Here is a 19,461-nt window from a genome sequence, read left to right on the forward strand (position 1 = left end):
TGGTGGTGCAGGGGGCTTGTAAATCTGCCCCAGAGTGTGTGTGGAATGCGTGAATTAATCTTATATGCTGGTAATTCGTTGGGGCTGCATTCCAGTCCATTATTTTTGCCCACTGTGCCACGTTAGACAGAGGCCAACCATATGTAAGTCAAACTTGGTCCTGCTCCAATCCAGTCTAACCCAAACTGCCTTCAAAGTTCAAATACTCCTTTCATCATCTCTTTATTTGCTGCAGTAGACACTTTAAGTGTGTTATGAATACGATTAGAGAGATAGTTCGGTTTGTCAGTTTTTCGGGCCTTGGAATAAACTGTCACAAGTCTGTGATATTCCCTCTTACCTCTGGCACAGTCCGATGGGAATGTGAATATCCACTCACCTGGTGCTCCGAATCCGTCAAACACTTGGGGATACATATACACTCAAACACAGCTGAGATTCTATTACTGAACTATGGCCCGGCAATACACAACTTGGAGCAACAAGTGGAGAGATGGCTCCGGCTTCCAATCTCAATTGCTGTGACGTGACACTAATTAAGAAGATCGTTCTGCCAAAATTCTTGAATTTTTTTAATACCATACCTATCCCTCTCACACATCGCTATTTCAAAACCGTCAATACCCACCTTATTCGGCTGACTTGGGGTGGCAGGCGCCCTAGGGTTCGTTGGGAGGTCATGAACCTCCCATACCATAGGGGTGGATTGGGAGTGCCAAATCTTCAGTTATATTATTTGATCGCGCAGTGCGTTTATGCTCACTTCTGGTACCATCCTGACGCCAGAATCCCCTATTTAAGACTTGAAGCAGATCTAGTCCTTCCGGACTCCTTGAGCACGGTGTTGCCGCAGGGTTACCCACGTGATCCCCCTAGACATCCAGACGGTGTCCACCTCCAGTAGGGCCTGGCAAAAACTGCTCAGGCTGCTGAGGTCCCCGCCTATGTATTCCCCAAGCCTACCGCTTCCAATTAACCGATGGATACGATAACTGGGGAAAGAATAGTGCAACTCACGCTAACTAAATTCGACATGAGAAAAATTGGCGATTTTTACTTTGAGGGCCTGGCCTTCTCAGACTCTGATGGAAGCAAGTTTCATGAAGCTTCATTTATGGACAAGTTTGTGCTTGCCCGCATGCGCGCTGCTTTAAAAGCTAGGGTTCCCGGCTTTCCCTTCGAACCCACCCCACTCACCCCCCTTAACATTGTACTAGACAGTAGCACAGGGGAACATTTGGTTTCTAAACTATATAGGGCCTGCGTAGACATAGTTCCAGTTAATGACACCAATCTACGGGCTGCGTGGGAGGGGGACCTGGGTCATCCTACGACCTATGACCAGAGGGCCGCTTGTTGCTTGCAAATGAAAGAAGTGTCCTTGAACAGCAGGCACAAGCTTATTCACTTCAAGTTCCTATGGCGAATTTACATCACACCCGAGATGTTGCTCAAAATAGACCCGGCCAGGTCCCATTGCTGCCTCAAATGCAAGGCCCCACATGCAGACTTTGCACATCTGGCTTGGACCTGCCCTAAGTTTAGCAGCTTCTGGACCGACATATTCCACACATTGGGGGACATGATTGGTTTTGATATTGATCCCACACCGGCCATAGCCTTATTGGGATATGTTGAAAACATATCCAAATCGATCCGGAGGTTCACAGCACTGGGGCTGCTACTTGCAAAAAGGAAGGTTGCACTAAAATGGGGGTGGAAGGACATGCCGAAGCGCAAGGACTGGCTACACAGCCTAACATATTGCAACCTTAACTACGATTTATATGCTCCCACACTACCCAGTAGGTCTCGTCCGTGGGATATTTGGGGCACTTTTAAGCAATACACAGCCACAACACAATCACAGCCTAATGCACGGCCAAATAGCGGGTTGGTTCCTGCGGGTATTGGTTGACTCCCAGAAAGCTAATCTCCAAGAACATCACTTGACAACACCAATTTAGTGCGCTACTGTTACTCGCAAGGTGATTTAATGTTGATACAGTTATAGGCAGTTTGGGATGTGGTTGGCCCGGTGACGACATTATGTGAGAGACTCAGTGCTAATCAAAAGTGCATAGTTGTGTGGAGTATTGTATAATGTTTTGCAGTCATGAAAGTTGCATAAAGTGTAATGCTGAAAACATTGTTGAACTCGAGCTGGCAACAACATTGTATTTAACTGTGAAACTGGTAAATAAAGTTTTTTTTTAAAAAGTGATATGAATACCCAGATGTGGTGTCTGTGCTCCCAGTGCAGGAGGACTCAAACTATATCTCACTGGCGAGGCTTAAGTAGGCTGAACCCTGTCTGGGGTTGCTGTGTTGCCGTCTGGAGGGGACTTGGCCTGGTAGTTCAGGACTCAGGATACTATTAGTAAGGCAGCTGTTAATGAAGCTTTTGAAGTACTGAAAAGATGTGTTTAATTTAGCTTAAACTGTTTCTGATGTAGCAGCTTCCGATTATCAAAAAGGAGAACAGTTGAATTGTAAGAATGTCTGTAACCACAAAGTTGAGGAATATAATGTTCCAATATATGCATCACTGAATGGAGTTAAGGTTCTTAGACAGAAACTGATGTAGAGATTTGGTGTTATCTGCATAGATAGATAAACCCACTCCTCATGATCTGAAGACTTCATTTAAATGTTGCCAAAAAATGCTGAGCAAATTATAAAAGAAGGTAGAGTCATGTAGAACTTTCCAGGAAATAGGAGAGGAAATGAGTGGAATGGAACAGAAAAATTATCTGTGGAAACACAAAAGGATCACTTCAGAAGTTAGGAGTTCATCTGTGTGAATTGAATCAGATTGCTGGTGACCGACTGGAAACGTTTAATCAATAATGTGTTACCTAGAGTATCTTGTTCCTTTTTAGTTTTTATACCTTAAATAGAGATCAACAACTGAATTTTAACTAAGTAAGAGAGTTAAACTCTTCTACTGACATCCTTTCTGACTTGCATTTTACAAGCATGAGTTTCAACAAAGCTAACTCTGCCCATTCATTTAAGTAACAATCTGTTACAATGTTATGAGCTGACAAATGCAAAGTATGAAGTGAATTTAAAGAAATAGTTATTAGTCATTATAGAAGCAAGTACCAACATTTCATTGCGCTCGATATACTCAGAAGTGCCTTAGTCGACTTATTAACACATTTTAAAGTGCCTGAATAACATGCAAAATTGCCCATATTCTTTTAAATAGAAAAGAGCACTCATTAGATCCTTAAACCATCTGTTGTTACTAAGAATAAAGTCCTACCATACTTAATGAACATAAACTATAATGCATTTATCATTTTTTCTATTTCAGGTCATTGTTATGTCCAACAAACTTTTGAAACCAGTTGACATTCCAGAGATGTTGTTTGCAGCTGAGCGCCTACATCTGAACATCGGCGTTTGAGTAGCCTAATGATATCCAGATTAAAATTACCAGTGGTCATCAGTCCTTCCCGGGAAGATATAAATTGAGTTTACTCTGGGAGGATGTAAAATGACTAGTGTGTCCCAGTTACTTCTACTGTGAGAGACTGAGAACCTGAAACGTATCCGATTTATATTCTTTTTCATTAAACATTTTTGGCTAACAAAAATTACGAAACGCAGTTTTGCAATTTCTTGGATATGCATTTTATTGAGCATCCCTTGAAGGTGTCCACTATGAGAATTAAAAACAAATACAAATCAATGTATTTAGGGTGAAATAAACAACTTGCAGGTTGAGTAAAAAAAATTCTAAAAATTTCAATTTTGTTCTTTTTTCAGAACCTCAATATTTAGTCGTCGTATACTGATTTGTCCATTAAAATACTCAACACATTTTCAGAATTTGTGGCTTCTGTGTTAATGTCCATAACTACCCTGGGAAAGGGCAGCTGTATCTTCTGTGGATCTGTCTTCCATATTCACCTTGGACATTTGCTAGGTGCACCCATTAGACTTGGGAAAAAAATGCATCACATTGCCATTTGATCTATTCAAATGTTTAGTATTTTCTTCAATAATCTGGCCACCTCTCTGTAGCGGGACATTTTGTTAAACCAGTGAAATCCAGTCAAGTATTTTTTTAAGATATCCACATTGAATATGTGTGAGAAATATTTTCACATGATGTTTCAAATCACAAAGTTATGAATCTGCACCTGTAGGTTTATAACCTCACATGTGTACAGATGTATGACTTTGAAGAATTCAGAAATCTTTCCTGCTGTGCAGGGGATGCTGGCACATATATGCACCGGTGGAGCGAGCAGGAGGGGGGAAGTAATTTGCTTGCATGCAGGCAAGGCAAGTGGCAAATAATAAAAAATAAAGTCACTTACCTAGGCTGCTGCACATCCGACTTCCTCCTCTGTCAGCTCCACGGGCTCCAGCCTCCAGAAAATTCCACTAACCAATCCTGGCGCTACTCTCACCAGCATGAAAGCAGTGCCAGGATTCGATTGAGCGCCCTATCTGGATGCTCCTTCAGGCCCTTTAGGTCTGTGCTTGGTCTCCACCCAGCTGTCTAAGACAGCTGAGTGGAGAGCTACAAAGTGCACACGTAACTTTGGCCGGCTCAAGAGAGCTGGCCAAACTGACGTGTACTTTAGAGGGTCCATCTTGCTCCTCCAGTCCTCTACGCTGCCAATCGGCAGCAGAGGAGGACACATCCCCAGTTCTCCCGTTTGGATGCCGCTGCACACTAAATGTGAAAAATAAAATAGCAATTTCATTGCCATTTTATTTTTTACGTTTAGTACCACTGCAGCAGGCGCGGAGTAGGGGGTGGGGCAATGCCCCCTCACCCTCCAAAGACACTGCCGCTGCAGAGGTGCCTGGAAAGCTGCGACAGTTGCAAGTTTCCAAACCTACTGAAGAAAAACTTTAGTTAATTTAATTCATTTTTCCAATAATGTGAAGAAATGTCCACACTCCTGATTGTATATGTGACATGGTCACGTACAGGGAAATGTCACTGCCTTCGTGCAGTGGCCCATTTTTTTTGTTTTCTTTTTTGTCTCCACAGAGAGGAGTTGAGCTGACGGCTAGGGCGGTCGACCGCAAATCTGGGGAACCGGGTTTGCGTCTCAGCACTGACGCTGAACATCCTGTGAATCTGGGCAATTCACTTAATCTCCCTGTGTCTAACAAAAATGAATGTGTGTCCTCATGTAACGCAACTGGTGCTATGTAAAGCGCTCTGATACCCGATACCGGGTCAAGTTCGCGCTATATAAAACTCCGTCAAAAAAAAATATATATATTTTTTTTGTCCATGGAGAAACCCTTTCCCTGCAAATCCTAGGGGCATTCCCCTCCCTTCCTCATGCTGCAAAAGGAGTTACTCTTTACTGTTTCCAGGGTGAGACTGCGATGCTCAACGTTTGAGAATACCCGTATGCTCTCAAGTTTGTGTGCGTTCCAAAGTTTCCGAGGACACCTCTCCCACCTTCTTGAAATACCCACTCCCCGCCTCTTTAGTGGGGTTTACTCATGTGCAATATTAGATTCCATGGTGATGTAATATTGTGCATCAAGAAAAGATTTACAGTGCAGGGTCATTGTTTGCGAATACCTTGAAAATCGAGCCTTTTGCACATCGGCTAACTTACTTGCATTAATTTTTGTTTATATTATTTGAATCTCTATGGGTCCCACTGAAAACACTAAACAATTTTACTATTAGCTTACTCAACGTGCACATCCCTACTTGCATCTGCTTTGTCCGCATCCGCAGTGTACTGGAGGAAAACCAAATCACAGTGTTTTTCTCAATCCTGTACTTCTGTTCTTCATGTCATTAGCAGTGTGCCATAAAATAAATCCTTTCTATTGAGAACTGTGTGAGATGTGTCTCTTTTATGATTCAAAGGACTTATATGCATGTATATTACATTTTAATGTTTCTCTTTTAAATAAGTTAACATTTCAGTGAGTATGCCTTTCACACACAAAGAGAAATTCTATCCTGCTAAATACATTTATGATGTACTAGTTCTAACGTTAAATTGGCCATTCCATCCTAAAAGTCACTACCAGGACATAGGCAGACTTAAGATGCAATCATATAACTAGAGATGGTGAAAAAAGCAAAGTAGTTGAACATTAAGCCCCTATTACAAGTTGTGCAGAGGTGAATTCCATGTGTAATTCTGATCCGTAAATTTATAAATTTACCAGTGTTCCTGCAACCAGATTTTCCGCGTGCTGGAACGCTGGACCCTATTTTACCAAAAGAAAAATCCAGACAGTAAAGTCATTGTGAGAAGGTGTGCCTTGAAGTCGAACCTCTTCCCTGGCCCGACCTGACCCTCTTCCCTGGCCCGACCTGACCCTCTGTCAAGGCAAGGGGGAGCTTATCCTAGCCCTGAACCGAAAAGGAGACCCTGCACATACTTACCACCTGCTTATTACGGTTAGTAAATATGTACAACCCCCTTGCATCAGGAATCCCATGCGCAATTCTGCTCCTTAGATCTGAATCCTCCTAGTTATTCACCATTCCAAGAGGGTTAACTTGTAAAAGCAGGAAATCTGTGTGGAGATAAGATTCTGCTCTTTAATAGAAATTCCAGCTTCCCGGAATCTCCGTACAGAATTCCTCATTACCCGAATCGGGTTCTAAGTCGCAAAGTTAGAGAGCATGAAGGAAAAGAGTGAGAGGTTACAGTGCAGGATCCTTTTGGAGGAACAGTCAAGAAACGTTTTGGCTCAGAACTGGCCTTCTCCTTAAGATTACCCCTGTTTTTAACTTAAATGTGTCCTTGTGTTGCATCATATATGTGAGAGGTAACAAAAATGCAGTAAGTATCCCAAAGTGTTCGAATCTCTCGTACTATTTCTGCACCAGGAGTGAGTTGTTTTGCCAGTGGAAGGGCGGGATTTTATTTCTAGAGTCGGTTTACTACTCTCCAGAATCCTGGACACAGGTCGACTAGACCTTTTTACCTGTCATAAAGTGAATTAGGAAATCTAGTTAAACAATGGTTAAATGATCTCAACAAACTCCCCTTTGTGCCCCCAAAGAAGCACTGACTAAGAACTAAGTTCAAAGATTTATTACAAAGCCAAAAACAACTGAATGTATAAACATCTCAGCAATAGATTCAAAATGTAAACAGGCACTAATACAAACATAATCCTACGGAAGAATCTCAGACGACTCGGAAATAATACAAGAATCAGTTCAAGAATCATCAGGCTAACAAGAATTGCTATAACCTGAGTTTTAGTAAGCATTTATAAAAGGAATAAATCCAGGTTAGTCTGTCCCTACACTATTCTTGGTGACATCCCTACTCAACAATGTCCCATTCAGAAAAAGGTGTCAGCAGTGGTGATTCTCAAAAGAGTTCACTCACTTTCCTTCAATCTCACTCTTCAGGCTACTCAGTCCTAGCTAAGTTCTCTCTGCCTAACCAACCTTTCTCTCTGACTGCTCAGCCCATCTGCTCTACCTCCACCCTCGGGGTGCTGTCCCTAATACAAAACCCCACAATGCGAACGACACGCCTTCAGGTACGCCCCTCGAGAAAGTGTTGGTTTCCAGAATTTTCCATTATGGCACCTCTCCATCCTTATCCGTTAAAACGTCCTTGGGTCCCAGGCTCTTCTTCGCTTCACGCTGCTTTCTTGAATTCCTCAGTTACTCCTCCACATCTGAGCCTAACATTCTAACTCTCATACACAATGGGCCCTTCTACTCCACTATCTACTTCGTCCTGCACCTGCAAAGGAAATCATGTGAATTGGCTCACAAATCCTAAATGTTGCAATTGACTTTAGCTGAAGCAGCTTTCTCCAAAAACAATTCTACGATTTAATGCTGAAAGGAATTTCAAATCAGGCCTACACCATTTCCATGAAATGGGCCTCTGCACGTTATGTGCACCAACATGCTAACATAAGCAATACATTTACGTTCTTTAACATCAACCTTCAATACAAATACAATTCTCTACCTAAGCCATTTAATCACATTTAACGTTACAACTGTGAGTTTAATAAGCAAGAATAAAGGCACAATGGTGAATTATTAAACACACTCTTATTAGTGAAATTCTCCACAGCAAACGGCATCTCTTTGTTAAAACAGCATTATTGATTTTTAAAGCACATTACATTAGCTCTTAGTGTAATTCTAATACCATCTACATTAGTTCTCAACCATACATTATTTTTTTAACACAATTAGTAAGTCCTCTATATATCTGGGTGCTGACTACTTGTGAATATGATGTACCCCTACGATTTCTAACTCGGTTTTGCGCTCTCTCAGTTCCCCCCTTTGATGACCACTGTCATCACCACCACCACACCATCCCTGAAGGTAAGAACCGAGTTAAACAGAGTCTGTCGCCACTTTCCCTCGTTTGAACATCTCCATTGCTCTCAAGCTCTGATATTGACTGTCCTGCAGTCTCTCCATTCTTTGCTCTTGCGCTCTCATCGATCTCTCCAACCTAGTTGATCTATACCACTTGCACACTCTTACCAAACCCCACAACCCAATCACACATGCCACAACGATGATGAGGGGTTTCAGTACAAATCCAAGGAAACCCTTTCCCAAGTTTGCAAACCAGTTTCCAACTTTTCCAAATCCTTCGCCAACCTTCTCCCACACATTCTCTTGCGTCAAATCCTCAATTTCATAATGAACGGCAGTAATGTTACTTATATATTTCTCCAGATCCTTGGAATTGTCTGGAATATACGTGCAACATTCCTGGACCTTCAAAAGTTTACAGACTCCTCCCTCTTTTGCTAGAAGAACATCTAAGGCAAGACGGTTTTGTAAAACCATCGTCCTTATCGACAACATCTCACCCTCAACCAGCACTAATGACTTAGCTGTATTCATAGACAGTTCATCCACCACAGTTGCCAACCGCCGTATTTTCACGTCATTCAGAATCACTCCCAACATGGGTATCACTGCTTCAAACACATCTCCAACTATTGCACCAGCACTTTCACCTCGCTTTACTCTCGTCTGGTGTCCTCCCTCCAAGAGAGCAAAATCCTCAGTATGGTATATCTTGGGAAAAATGATCGCTAGATAACAAGTCCCATACCATTTCTCTGGCAATCGCACATACGCATTCTTTCCGCAGACAAAATACACAGTAGGAATCACCTGCACCACGCTCTGCAAGAAGTCCTTTGTGTAATACTCCAATGTGAAAGTGTGTTCACATGTAGTATGACCCACATACACATTCTCATAATACGTCTGTGGTCTGTGAAGGCATAACTTCCCCATCTGTACCTCATCTAGAGTGATCGGGCCATAGCTCCCTTTTATCTTGTGCAACTTTTCCTCATCCGTCCAATCAACTTTTCCTTGTCCTGAATCTTGCAACTGTTTTTGCTTCTTGTATCTATCCTCTACTTGTTCTATGAACCTTTTCCCCGTCTCTGATAGCAAGCATGTCAAATTGTGTCGGTGAGCATATGTGGTGTCTAACTCTTGCGTTGGAATGAAAAAATATCCAAGTCTGTCCTCTGACTTATAATAATCAAACTTATTCAGGTGCTTATAAGCAGGGACTTCTGGAAGCACAGCGTCATAATTCGAAAAGAAATACTCAAAATGATTTCGCCCATAAAATATGCTAAGCAGCAAACTACATGAAATTCCATATGTTAATGGAAGGTGATGGTATTTAATACCCTCATCTACTGAAGCCGGCAACTGCATACACACATAACAGTCTTTCGCATCCATCGCATCAATGTACTCATACAACAACTTTGCATACGCATTCTGCTTAAAATTGCCTTTGGACAGATCTACATGTAACCTGCGACTCTCTTCTAATAGCAAAGCTTTCTCAGCTCCTACTTTTACCTTTTTCTTGCTAGGCGTGGTAGGTGTCGGTGTTCCCTCAACCTCCACTGCCTGCTCGTGTGGCACTAAATATGAAACTATAACTACTAAAAAAATAAAAAGTATCACTCCTCCTACAAGTGTGCCTACAATGCACTTAGCTCTACGAGTCGGGTTTCCAGCCTCCATGGTCTCAGAACAGTGTAGTTCGTTCTCAGCAGCAACACAAAGTCTCTTTCTCGGTTTTTGAAAGTTCTCGAACCACACCTGGAAGCAGAAATCCCCTTGTAGTTTTTAGTTCATTATTTACATCAACATCAGACAACCCTAACCTTTCTCCGTCCTCTGTGGAAAGTCCCTAAACAGCTATTTACAAAAGTCTTTAATAATCGATGATCACACTTGCTCCAACTGCACTTAGCACGTATTCCAAAAGTTCCATGCGAAGCACAATCGATTCGTGAGTTGGAATTTCTGGGCCAAATGTAGGAAAAATCAGTCTATTCAGGATTAAATCACGTATCTTGCTTAGATAAGGTGGATTAGGAACAGTGAGTGTCAGTATGCCTTCGATCTCAAGTCCTGGTACCAACAACACCACATCCAACTTAACATTTGGGTTCGTACTGGTCACTGTCACAGCCCTCACCCTCCCTGATCTCAGTACACCGGGCATCTGTCACAGGGTAGGTCCACTCAGGAGTGGCGTATCTTCGACAAGGTACTCTCACCCTCCTTGATCTTCTTGGACCTCCTTGCTCTAATTCTTGTTCACCTTCCTCTTGGTCTGAATCTTCAGAAACAGGAGCAAGATCTCTTTCGGAAGCCAGTCTTAGGTTCAATCGCTTCCGCCTCTCAGGCCAACGTGTCTCTGCGCTTTTCACTCTTCTGCTTCTCGTTCGCACACCCTGCTCATCACTGCTTTCAGTTTGCTCTGTGCTCGAATCACCTTCACAGCAACTTCCCCATTCAGTTGTTGACTGAGAGTCACTGTCGTCGTGATTTCCTTCAGCTCGATCAGATGAGCTACCAGCTTCGTCAGACACAACCACAACTGGACTTGTCCCCTCTTGTGGATCTTCCTCCACAGCTAGATTTTCATCTACAAGAGGAGCTGTTTCTTCCAGAGGTGCTGGAACTCGTCGGGTGTGAGAAGCATGGACCCAGTTCGGCAATCCTCCACACTTCACAGCAGTGTTCGTCACCAGGATGACCTGGAATGGTCCTCTCCAGCGCACATCCAGGCAGCTTTTCCTCACGTGCTTCCGCACCAGGACCCAGTTACCTGGACACAGGTCGTGACAAATGTCTCTAGAAGTCGGGATTTCAGCAGTCTGCACCTGAAGAGACACAGAATGGATGACATCAGAAAGTCCCTTGCAGTAGTCAAGAATCAAATCATCTGTGATATTCAGCAAGGCTGTTGAAAGAACAGAGGGTAGCCTCATAGCCCTCCCCATCAATATCTCGTGAGGTGAGAGACCTGTTCTCCTGTCTGGTGTACTGCGCATACTCATTAGCACCAACTGCAATGCATCTGGCCATTTCAGTGACGTAGATGAGCACACTTTCGCCATTTGGGCCTTGAGTGTTCCATTTACTTGCTCCAGTATGCCAGAAGCCTCTGGTCGATAGCTACAATGCATCTCTGGTCAATGTTCAGTGCAGAGCAGAGCATTTTCACGATTTCGCTATTAAAATGCGTCCCTCTGTCTGATTCCAAAGAGGTCGGAACCCCGAAATGTGGCACTAGCTCCCTCAGCAATAACTTTGCTACTGTGAGTGTATCGCACCTACGTGTTGGGTATGCCTCAACCCACCTGGAAAACACACACACGATCACCAAGACGTACCTGAGGCTATTACATCTTGGCATCTCAATGAAGTCCAATTGCATCCTATTGAAGGGTCCACCGGACCTCCCAATGTGACTCAGTGTGAGCGGTGTTCTTTTCCCAACGTTCATTGGCTGACAAGTAACACACCTCTGACATACCGCTTCCGCAGCTGCCCGAAATTTTGAGTTATACCACGTTTGTCTGAACACACGCATCATTGCATCTCTTCCCAGGTGTACAGGACCATGTATCTGTCGTGCCATCGGACTCACCAGCTCATTCGGCAACACAGCTATCCCATCAGCCGAAACCCACAAATCCAACTCTCCTTTGACACAACCAGCTGTCTCCCACACCTTTTTCTCATAGTCCGACGCCTGCTCTTGCATGCACCTCAACTCATCCCAGGTATCGGCCACTTCCAGTATCATGTTTAACTCGGTCCTTCCCTGCGTCCCTTCAACAGTTTGTTCAGTAAACGAGTATCCTTGCTCGGCACAGTAACGTGCAACTTCATCAGCATAACGATTTCCCAGGGACACAAAGTCAGTACCCTTGCTATGTGCAGTGCATTTCACAACGGCTATCTCTGCTGGACCCTGCAAAGCCTCCAGCATTAATCTGACAAATTCTCCATTCCTGATAGGGGAACCTGATGATGTCATGTAACCCCTTTGAGACCATAACTGCCCGAAGTCATGAACCACACCGAACCCATATTGGCTGTCAGTGTATATGGTAATCCGAATCTTGTTGGCTACCAAACAGGCACGCGTCAACGCAATTATCTCAGCCACCTGAGGGAGTGTACTCCTTCCAGGCAAGCCGCTTCCACTATTCCAGAAATCGTACAAACAGCAAAAGCTGCTCTCAACTGACCAGTATTGTCTCTTACACATGAGCCATCAACAAAGAAAATTTCATCAGGGTCTACCAATGGCTCATCAACAATATCCGGTCTGGGTTTGGTGCACAGTTCAGTCACATCAAGGCAATCATGGTCTTCACAATCATCGTCTAAAGCATTTGGTAATGGCATCAAGGTAGCAGGATTCAAGACCGAGCACCTCTTAAGGGTCACATTCTCAGCAGCAAGTATAACCTGCTCGTAGCGTGTGAGCCTATTATTTGTCAAGTGCTGTGTCTTGGTCCTGGTCATCAACAATTCTACTGAGTGAGGAACATGTACCATCAGTGGATGACCCATCACAATGCTTTCACACCTTTCAATGCTGACACCTGTTGCGGCAACGGATTTGAGACATCCGGGCAACGCTGCGGCTACTGGGTCTAAGGTAGCCGAGAAATAAGCAACTGGTCTACGGACACCTCCATGATCTTGTGCTAAAACTGCCAAAGCACATCCCTCTCGCTCACAACAGAACAATGAAAATGATTTTGTGTAATCAGGCATTCCCAGAGCTGGAGCGCGACACAAGTCCTCTCGCAGCTCAAGAAAAGCCATCATACAGTCCGTGTCCCATGGTACCGGATCACTTACATCCTTGTGCGTCAGTTTCTGCAATGGTTTCGCCTTCAGGGAAAAGTTGGCAATCCACTGGCGACAGTAGCCAACCATCCCCAAGAACATCCTAACCTCCCTCTGGGTCGAAGGCACCATAATTTTCATGATTGCCTCAATCCTGTCAAGCGACACTTTCCTCTTTCCCTTCTCTATCCTGTGACCCAGATACTGTACTTCAGACAAACAGTACTGTAGCTTTCTGGGGGATACCTTGTGTCCATTTTCTGCCAAATGGTTCAACAAGGCAATGGTGTCAATCCTACAAGCATCTTCTGTCTCTGACGCAACAAGGAGATCGTCTATGTACTGTACGAGAACGGAGTTCTGCGGCAGTACTAGATTCTCAAGATTCTTTTTCAGCAGCTGATTGAAGATCGATGGGCTCACTGTATACCCCTGAGGGATACGACACCACGTTAATACACGATTTTCCAGCTTAAACGCAAAAAGATATTGGCTCTCCTCGTGCAATGGAATCGAGAAGAAAGCCTGACAAAGGTCAATCACAGTAAACCACTCAGCTTGGAACGGTATCTGAAACAGTATCACTGATGGATTCGGTACCACTGGACAGCATGGAACAACTATGTTGTTTACTTTTCGTAAATCCTGCACAATCCTAAACTTCCCGCTAGGCTTCTGCAAACCCATGATCGGAGAGTTGCACGGACTGCCGATGACTTCCTTTAGAATTCCCTGTCTAATCATGGATTCGATCACAGGTTTAATCCCTGCAATCGTCTCCGGAGTCAAATTGTATTGGGGTGTTCTTGGGAACTCAGCATTCGGTTTTACTTGAATCTTAACTGGCTCTACTCCTTTAATCAAACCGATCTCTTCTCCTGTAAAGTCCCACACTTCCTGTGAGACTGTGTCCCGCAAATCCCAAGGGAGTTCCTCCACAGTTAAAGCAGGATACAATTCTATGCACACATGCACATTTGCAACCTTAAAGGCAGCATCATCATTGTTTGTCTGCAACTCCACTCCCTTGGGGGTACAGTAGATAGTGCAATTAAGTTTACACAGGAGATCTCTCCCCAACAGACACACAGGACTGGAGTCACACACTACAAATTGGTGTTTGTCCCTGAAACTTTCTATCTTCACTGGGACTGGCTCAGTCAGTGGGTTTGTCATTCTTCTGTTTGCAATGCCTACAACTTGGATAGTCTGTCCTGAAAGGGGTAGGTTGGGGACTACTGCAGACCGTACAGTAGAACGGGTAGCACCAGTATCAACCAGAAAGGTGGTGGATGGCCATCCACATCAGCCTCTACAAATGGTCCTCTCTGATCTACCTCCAGAACTGCCCCGAGGGTACAGTCCTCCCCCCCCCTCAGGCGTCTTCCTGTCACTGGGTCAAAGTAATAGCACTCGTCCCCTTCAACCATAAAAGGCATCTGCTTGTAAACCTTGTTCCCTGCCGAAATCTTCGGTTGCTGGGGAACCGGAGCCCTAGGAGCTGAAGTCCCCCCTTTGGCCGTCTTAACCTTTGCTATTGCTGTCTTCTGCACCGGAGGGACCTGAACCTACTCCTCTTCCTCTTCTTGCCCTTGATTTTCTGGATTATGGGGACACTCGCGCCTCCAATGTCCGATCTCGTGACATTGATGACACTTAGTCGTCTTCTTCAGAGTCGCCAGATCTATCCTCGGTCTCGTACCGTCCTCATTGTCCCTTTTCTGACCACCTGATTTTCTCCCTAAGGTTCCACCCCCTGACTGACCCTGTCCTCCCGATTGCATTTGGACTAACATCAACTTATCTTTAAGCTTCTTTGATTTAGAGTCTATCTCGTCACTGCTGTACCTTGTGTACCTCAAGATCTCATCTAGGGGCTTGTTCTGCCAACAAATAAAGTGTTGTTGTATCATGAGACAAATATTGGGCCTCAGTCCTAGAAAAAACTTAGACACAAACTGTCCCATGTCCTTTGGATCCATCACATCCAATCCGCTGTACTGCTTAAATATCTGCAATAATCGCTCATAATACTCATGAACTGTCTCCTTAGGTTCCTGCCTAATCCGATCTATCTTCACCCAGTCGATGTCCTGTGGTGGTACCTTGGTTTTCAACCACGTGATCACCTGCTCATACTTTACCATCACCCTGGGTGAGGGTCCATTTGTGGCAGGATCTCGTTCAGGCTCCACTGTGGGCCATTCAACACTGACCTTACATGCTATCCACAGATCTCCCGGAACCACAATGTCAAACAGAGTATTCAGATCAATCCACAACACCTTTGAGATCTTAACAAACCTCTCTACCTGTTTGTACCATTCCACTGGACTCTCACGCAACTTCGGAAATGAGTTCGTAAAGGCAGCCAAATCTCCCCTACTCCAGGGTACATGTACATATCCCCCGTGAGCCACCTCCCGCAAGGGGTACGCCTCCACATGCATCAACCCTCCTCCCGGAGATGTCTCAACAGCACTTCGCCTAACACTCTTTTTCTTTGATCACCTTTCCTCCCACTTGTCCAATTGGACCCATGTTCGGAGTCCCACAACCAATTCCCTGATGTGAGTTTTTAATCCGATCACCCTCTTCTCTTCTAGATCTTGGCCTGAGTACTGCAACCTATGGCCACCCTGTAATGCTTTCGTCCTTGTCAAGTCCACAGCATACTTGTTCGCTAACTCAGACAATTTCTCATGAGCTGTCCTAGCCCTTCGGGTAACATCCTTCGCCACAAACAACAGTTCATCTGGTTCGTAGAGTTCGATTCTCTCTAGTGGCAACGTCCCTTCCACTATATCCTCCACTTCTGACTTGAGTCTCAGCACATCAATCCTCCTTGCCTTTATTGCCGCCCTCAATGTGCCCTGACTCGATGTTCCATTAGAGTCCCCTCTGCCACCGTCCTGACTCACTCGTCTCTCTTCTTCAGGTGTGTTATGGGGAACCCTTCGGTTTTCCCAACCATCGCGGTCCCACACTGATCTGTTATCGCTAGGTGCGTGGTGGGACACCCCCCTATTTTCCACATTCCCGCGATCCCATTCCTGCCTGCTTCCGCTAGTCGTGCAGTGAGACACCCCCCTATTTTCCTGACTTCTATGATCAAAATCATCTCTCGACCTGTCGCTCTGGGTATCCACAACCGTCTCCCAAGTTTGCAAATCTGGCCTTAATTCCCTAAGCGACCTTGGCCGTGGTCCCCTCAAATCCATCAGTCCTCTCAAACCCCCCTGCTCTCTAGATGAGTCTGCCGATGCTGCCAAAGGGGTGCTCCTTTCCACAGGCCTTGGCATTTGGCTCCATCCGTCCGCCACATTACTCCTCCCTTCGCTGGCACTTCTCTCCCTGTCTGTTTGTGGCAGACCCTCGCTTTGTCTCTGTTCCGGATTGTACACTGATACTATGGGGCCTATGGTAACCGGTACCGTAAGGGCGTCTGGCAGTCTCTGAGAATCGACACCCTCTTCGTTCTGCACATTTTGTACCGTAAATCTTCCCACTACTCTCGCCTCTGGAGAAATTTGAGGTGCCCTTTCACCCTCCACTGAGCCGGACCTGTTCCCTAAGGGGCCCAAACCGCTCGCTGGTGGGACGCCACCGTCCACGATCAATCAATCAATCAATCATAGGCATTTGTAGAGCGCACTACTTACCCGGAGGGTCTCAAGGCGCTAGAAGTTTCCCTGTCCATTGCTGATGCTGGTCTTCCCTCTATCTCAGGATTATATGGAGGTGGTCTCTCCGACAACAGTCTCTCTATCAGGCTATCATCTGTCTCACTGTCCTCATCCTCGGTACTCCTTCTCTGCGCATCCCCTGCATTGACCAACAACGGGTACAACCTGTCTCCTTCGATGGTCTGCACTCTCCACCTCTTAGCCAGTGCATCCCATCTCGCATCTTGGACTGCCCTAACTGATCTTTTCACTTTTTCTTGTCTCCTATCTCTGTTCTTTTCATGGGCTGCCCTGATCCATGCATTCAATGCTTCAAACTGTGTTGGTCTGGGCAAAGGCCGCAAAGAAGCCATAGTCGCTTTTAACTGATACAGCACTTCCAATTTAAACGTTCCGTATCCAGGAAAGGTCAATTCCTCGCTTCCGTCAGTCATCTTACACCAGTTCTCAAGCCACAATATGGTATGCAACCCAACATTCGTAGCCATGTAATGGGCTGGAGTACCCTCGGGTGGAGCCTCCTCCCCACCCCGAGGTTCTAACTTCTTTTCAACTTTGAAACAATTCCGCAATACTTTTAAACATTTCATGATGAAAACCACAACGTTTCTTTGTTTACAGCGCTCTTTTACTTCTCGATGACAATCCACCAATCCCAGCGCGGCTCTTTCTGACGTCACTCCACCAATCCCAGCGCGGCTTCACACTAACCGTCCTATCCCAGCGCGGCTCTTTCTGACGTCACTCCACCAATCCCAGCGCGGCTTCACACTAACCGTCCTATCCCAGCGCGGCTCTTTCCGACGTCACTTGCCTCCGCTTCGCAGCAGTTCCCCTCCTCTCTCAGCTCGTCTCTCGGTCACGCATGCGTCCCAATCATACACTTGAAATGATCACTTCCGACCAAGCAACCACTTCCTTGACTGTACGTCCACAGACTGACTGTAATTGTCACCGAACTGGCAAATGTCTGTCCACCAAACGACCGGACAATCGCCTCAACTGATAGGTTACAAACACACGGCAACTTCCGACCAGCGTCCGTTACCCACACACTCACACATACGTTCCCCCTATCTCGGTCCTGCGGGCGATCAGTGGTACCTCATGACCCCCTTACAATGGTCGACAATTACTCTGAGTGTTCGATACACCCGAACCACTTAAACTCTCCTTGAGCCTAAGATTTCCACCGGTTGCGCGCGCTCACAACCTGATCTCCTTTCACACTACAGGCACTCAACTCCGCAAGACAATACAACACAACACAACAATTCAACGTAACCGCAATCTAGCAACGCATGACCCTTTTCATACTCACTCTCTTACGACCTGCTGCTTTCCGCCGCACCGTCACTCTCCGTCAGTTTCCATGGAACGCCATCCTCCGTCCGCTGTTCTCTAAACACTCATCACTAGATCTCTATGGGCCTTGGGGAAATCTTAACCTAATCTAGATCACCCTCACTCTAGAAGGAAACCATCCTCTGCTACCAACTGGAAGGGCAGGATTTTATTTCTAGAGTCGGCTTACTACTCTCCAGAATCCCGGACACAGGTCCACTAGACCTTTTTACCTGTCATAGAGTGAATTAGGAAATCTAGTTAAACAATGGTTAGATGATCTCAACAAACTCCCCTTTGTGCCCCCAAAGAACCACTGACTAAGAACTAAGTTCAAATATTTATTACAAAGCCAAAAACAACTGAATGTATAAACATCTCAGCAATAGATTCAAAAGGTAAACAGTCACTAATACAAACATAATCCTACGGAAGAATCTCAGACGACTCAGAAATAATACAAGAATCAGTTCAAGAATCATCAGGCTAACAAGAATTGCTATAACCTGAGTTTTAGTAAGCATTTATAAAAAGAATAAATCCAGGTTAGTCTGTCCCTACACTATTCTTGGTGACATCCCTACTCAACAATGTCCCATTCAGAAAAAGGTATCAGCAGTGGTGACTCTCAAAAGAGTTCACTCACTTTCCTTCAATCTCAATCTTCAGGCTACTCAGTCCTAGCTAAGTTCTCTCTGCCTAACCAATCTTTCTCTCTGACTGCTCAGCCCATCTGCTCTACCTCCACCCTCGGGGTGCTGTCCCTAATACAAAACCCCACAATGCGAACGACACGCCTTCAGGTACGCCCCTCGAGAAGGTGCTGGTTTCCAGAATTTTCCATTATGGCACCTCTCCATCCTTGTCCGTTAAAACGTCCTTGGGTCCCAGGCTCTTCTTCGCTTCACGTTGCTTTCTTGAATTCCTCAGTTACTCCTCCACGTCTGAGCCTAACATTCTAACTCTCATACACAATGGGCCCTTCTACTCCACTGTCTACTTCGTCCTGCACCTGCAAAGGAACGCATGTGAATCGGCTCACAAATCCTAAATGTTGCAATTGACTTTAGCTGAAGTAGCTTTCTCCAAAAATAATTCTACGATTTAATGCTGAAAGGCATTTCAAATCAGGCCTACACAATTTCCATGAAATGGGCCTCTGCACGTTATGTGCACCAACATGCTAACATAAGCAATACATTTACGTTCTTTAACATCAACCTTTAATACAAATACAATTCTCTACCTAAGCCATTTAATCACATTTAAAGTTACAAC

The 19,461-nt window shown here is 45.0% G+C and overlaps 1 protein-coding gene across 1 annotated transcript in view; it reads left to right on the forward strand.

Annotated features, from left to right (window-relative positions):
* Nucleotides 1–5,795, forward strand: part of SCFD2 (sec1 family domain containing 2) — a 1,876,913-nt gene extending 1,871,118 nt beyond the window's left edge. The window contains exon 9 of the mRNA XM_086962651.1: nt 3,323–5,795. Within this exon, the coding sequence (XP_086818777.1) occupies nt 3,323–3,415 (93 nt within the window). The 3' untranslated portion in view covers nt 3,416–5,795. The remainder of the gene's footprint in view (nt 1–3,322) is intronic.
* Nucleotides 5,796–19,461: the final 13,666 nt, after the last annotated feature.

Source organism: Lissotriton vulgaris, chromosome 3_1, assembly GCF_964263255.1.
Source record: "Lissotriton vulgaris chromosome 3_1, aLisVul1.2, whole genome shotgun sequence".
NCBI classification, from domain to species: domain Eukaryota; kingdom Metazoa; phylum Chordata; class Amphibia; order Caudata; family Salamandridae; genus Lissotriton; species Lissotriton vulgaris.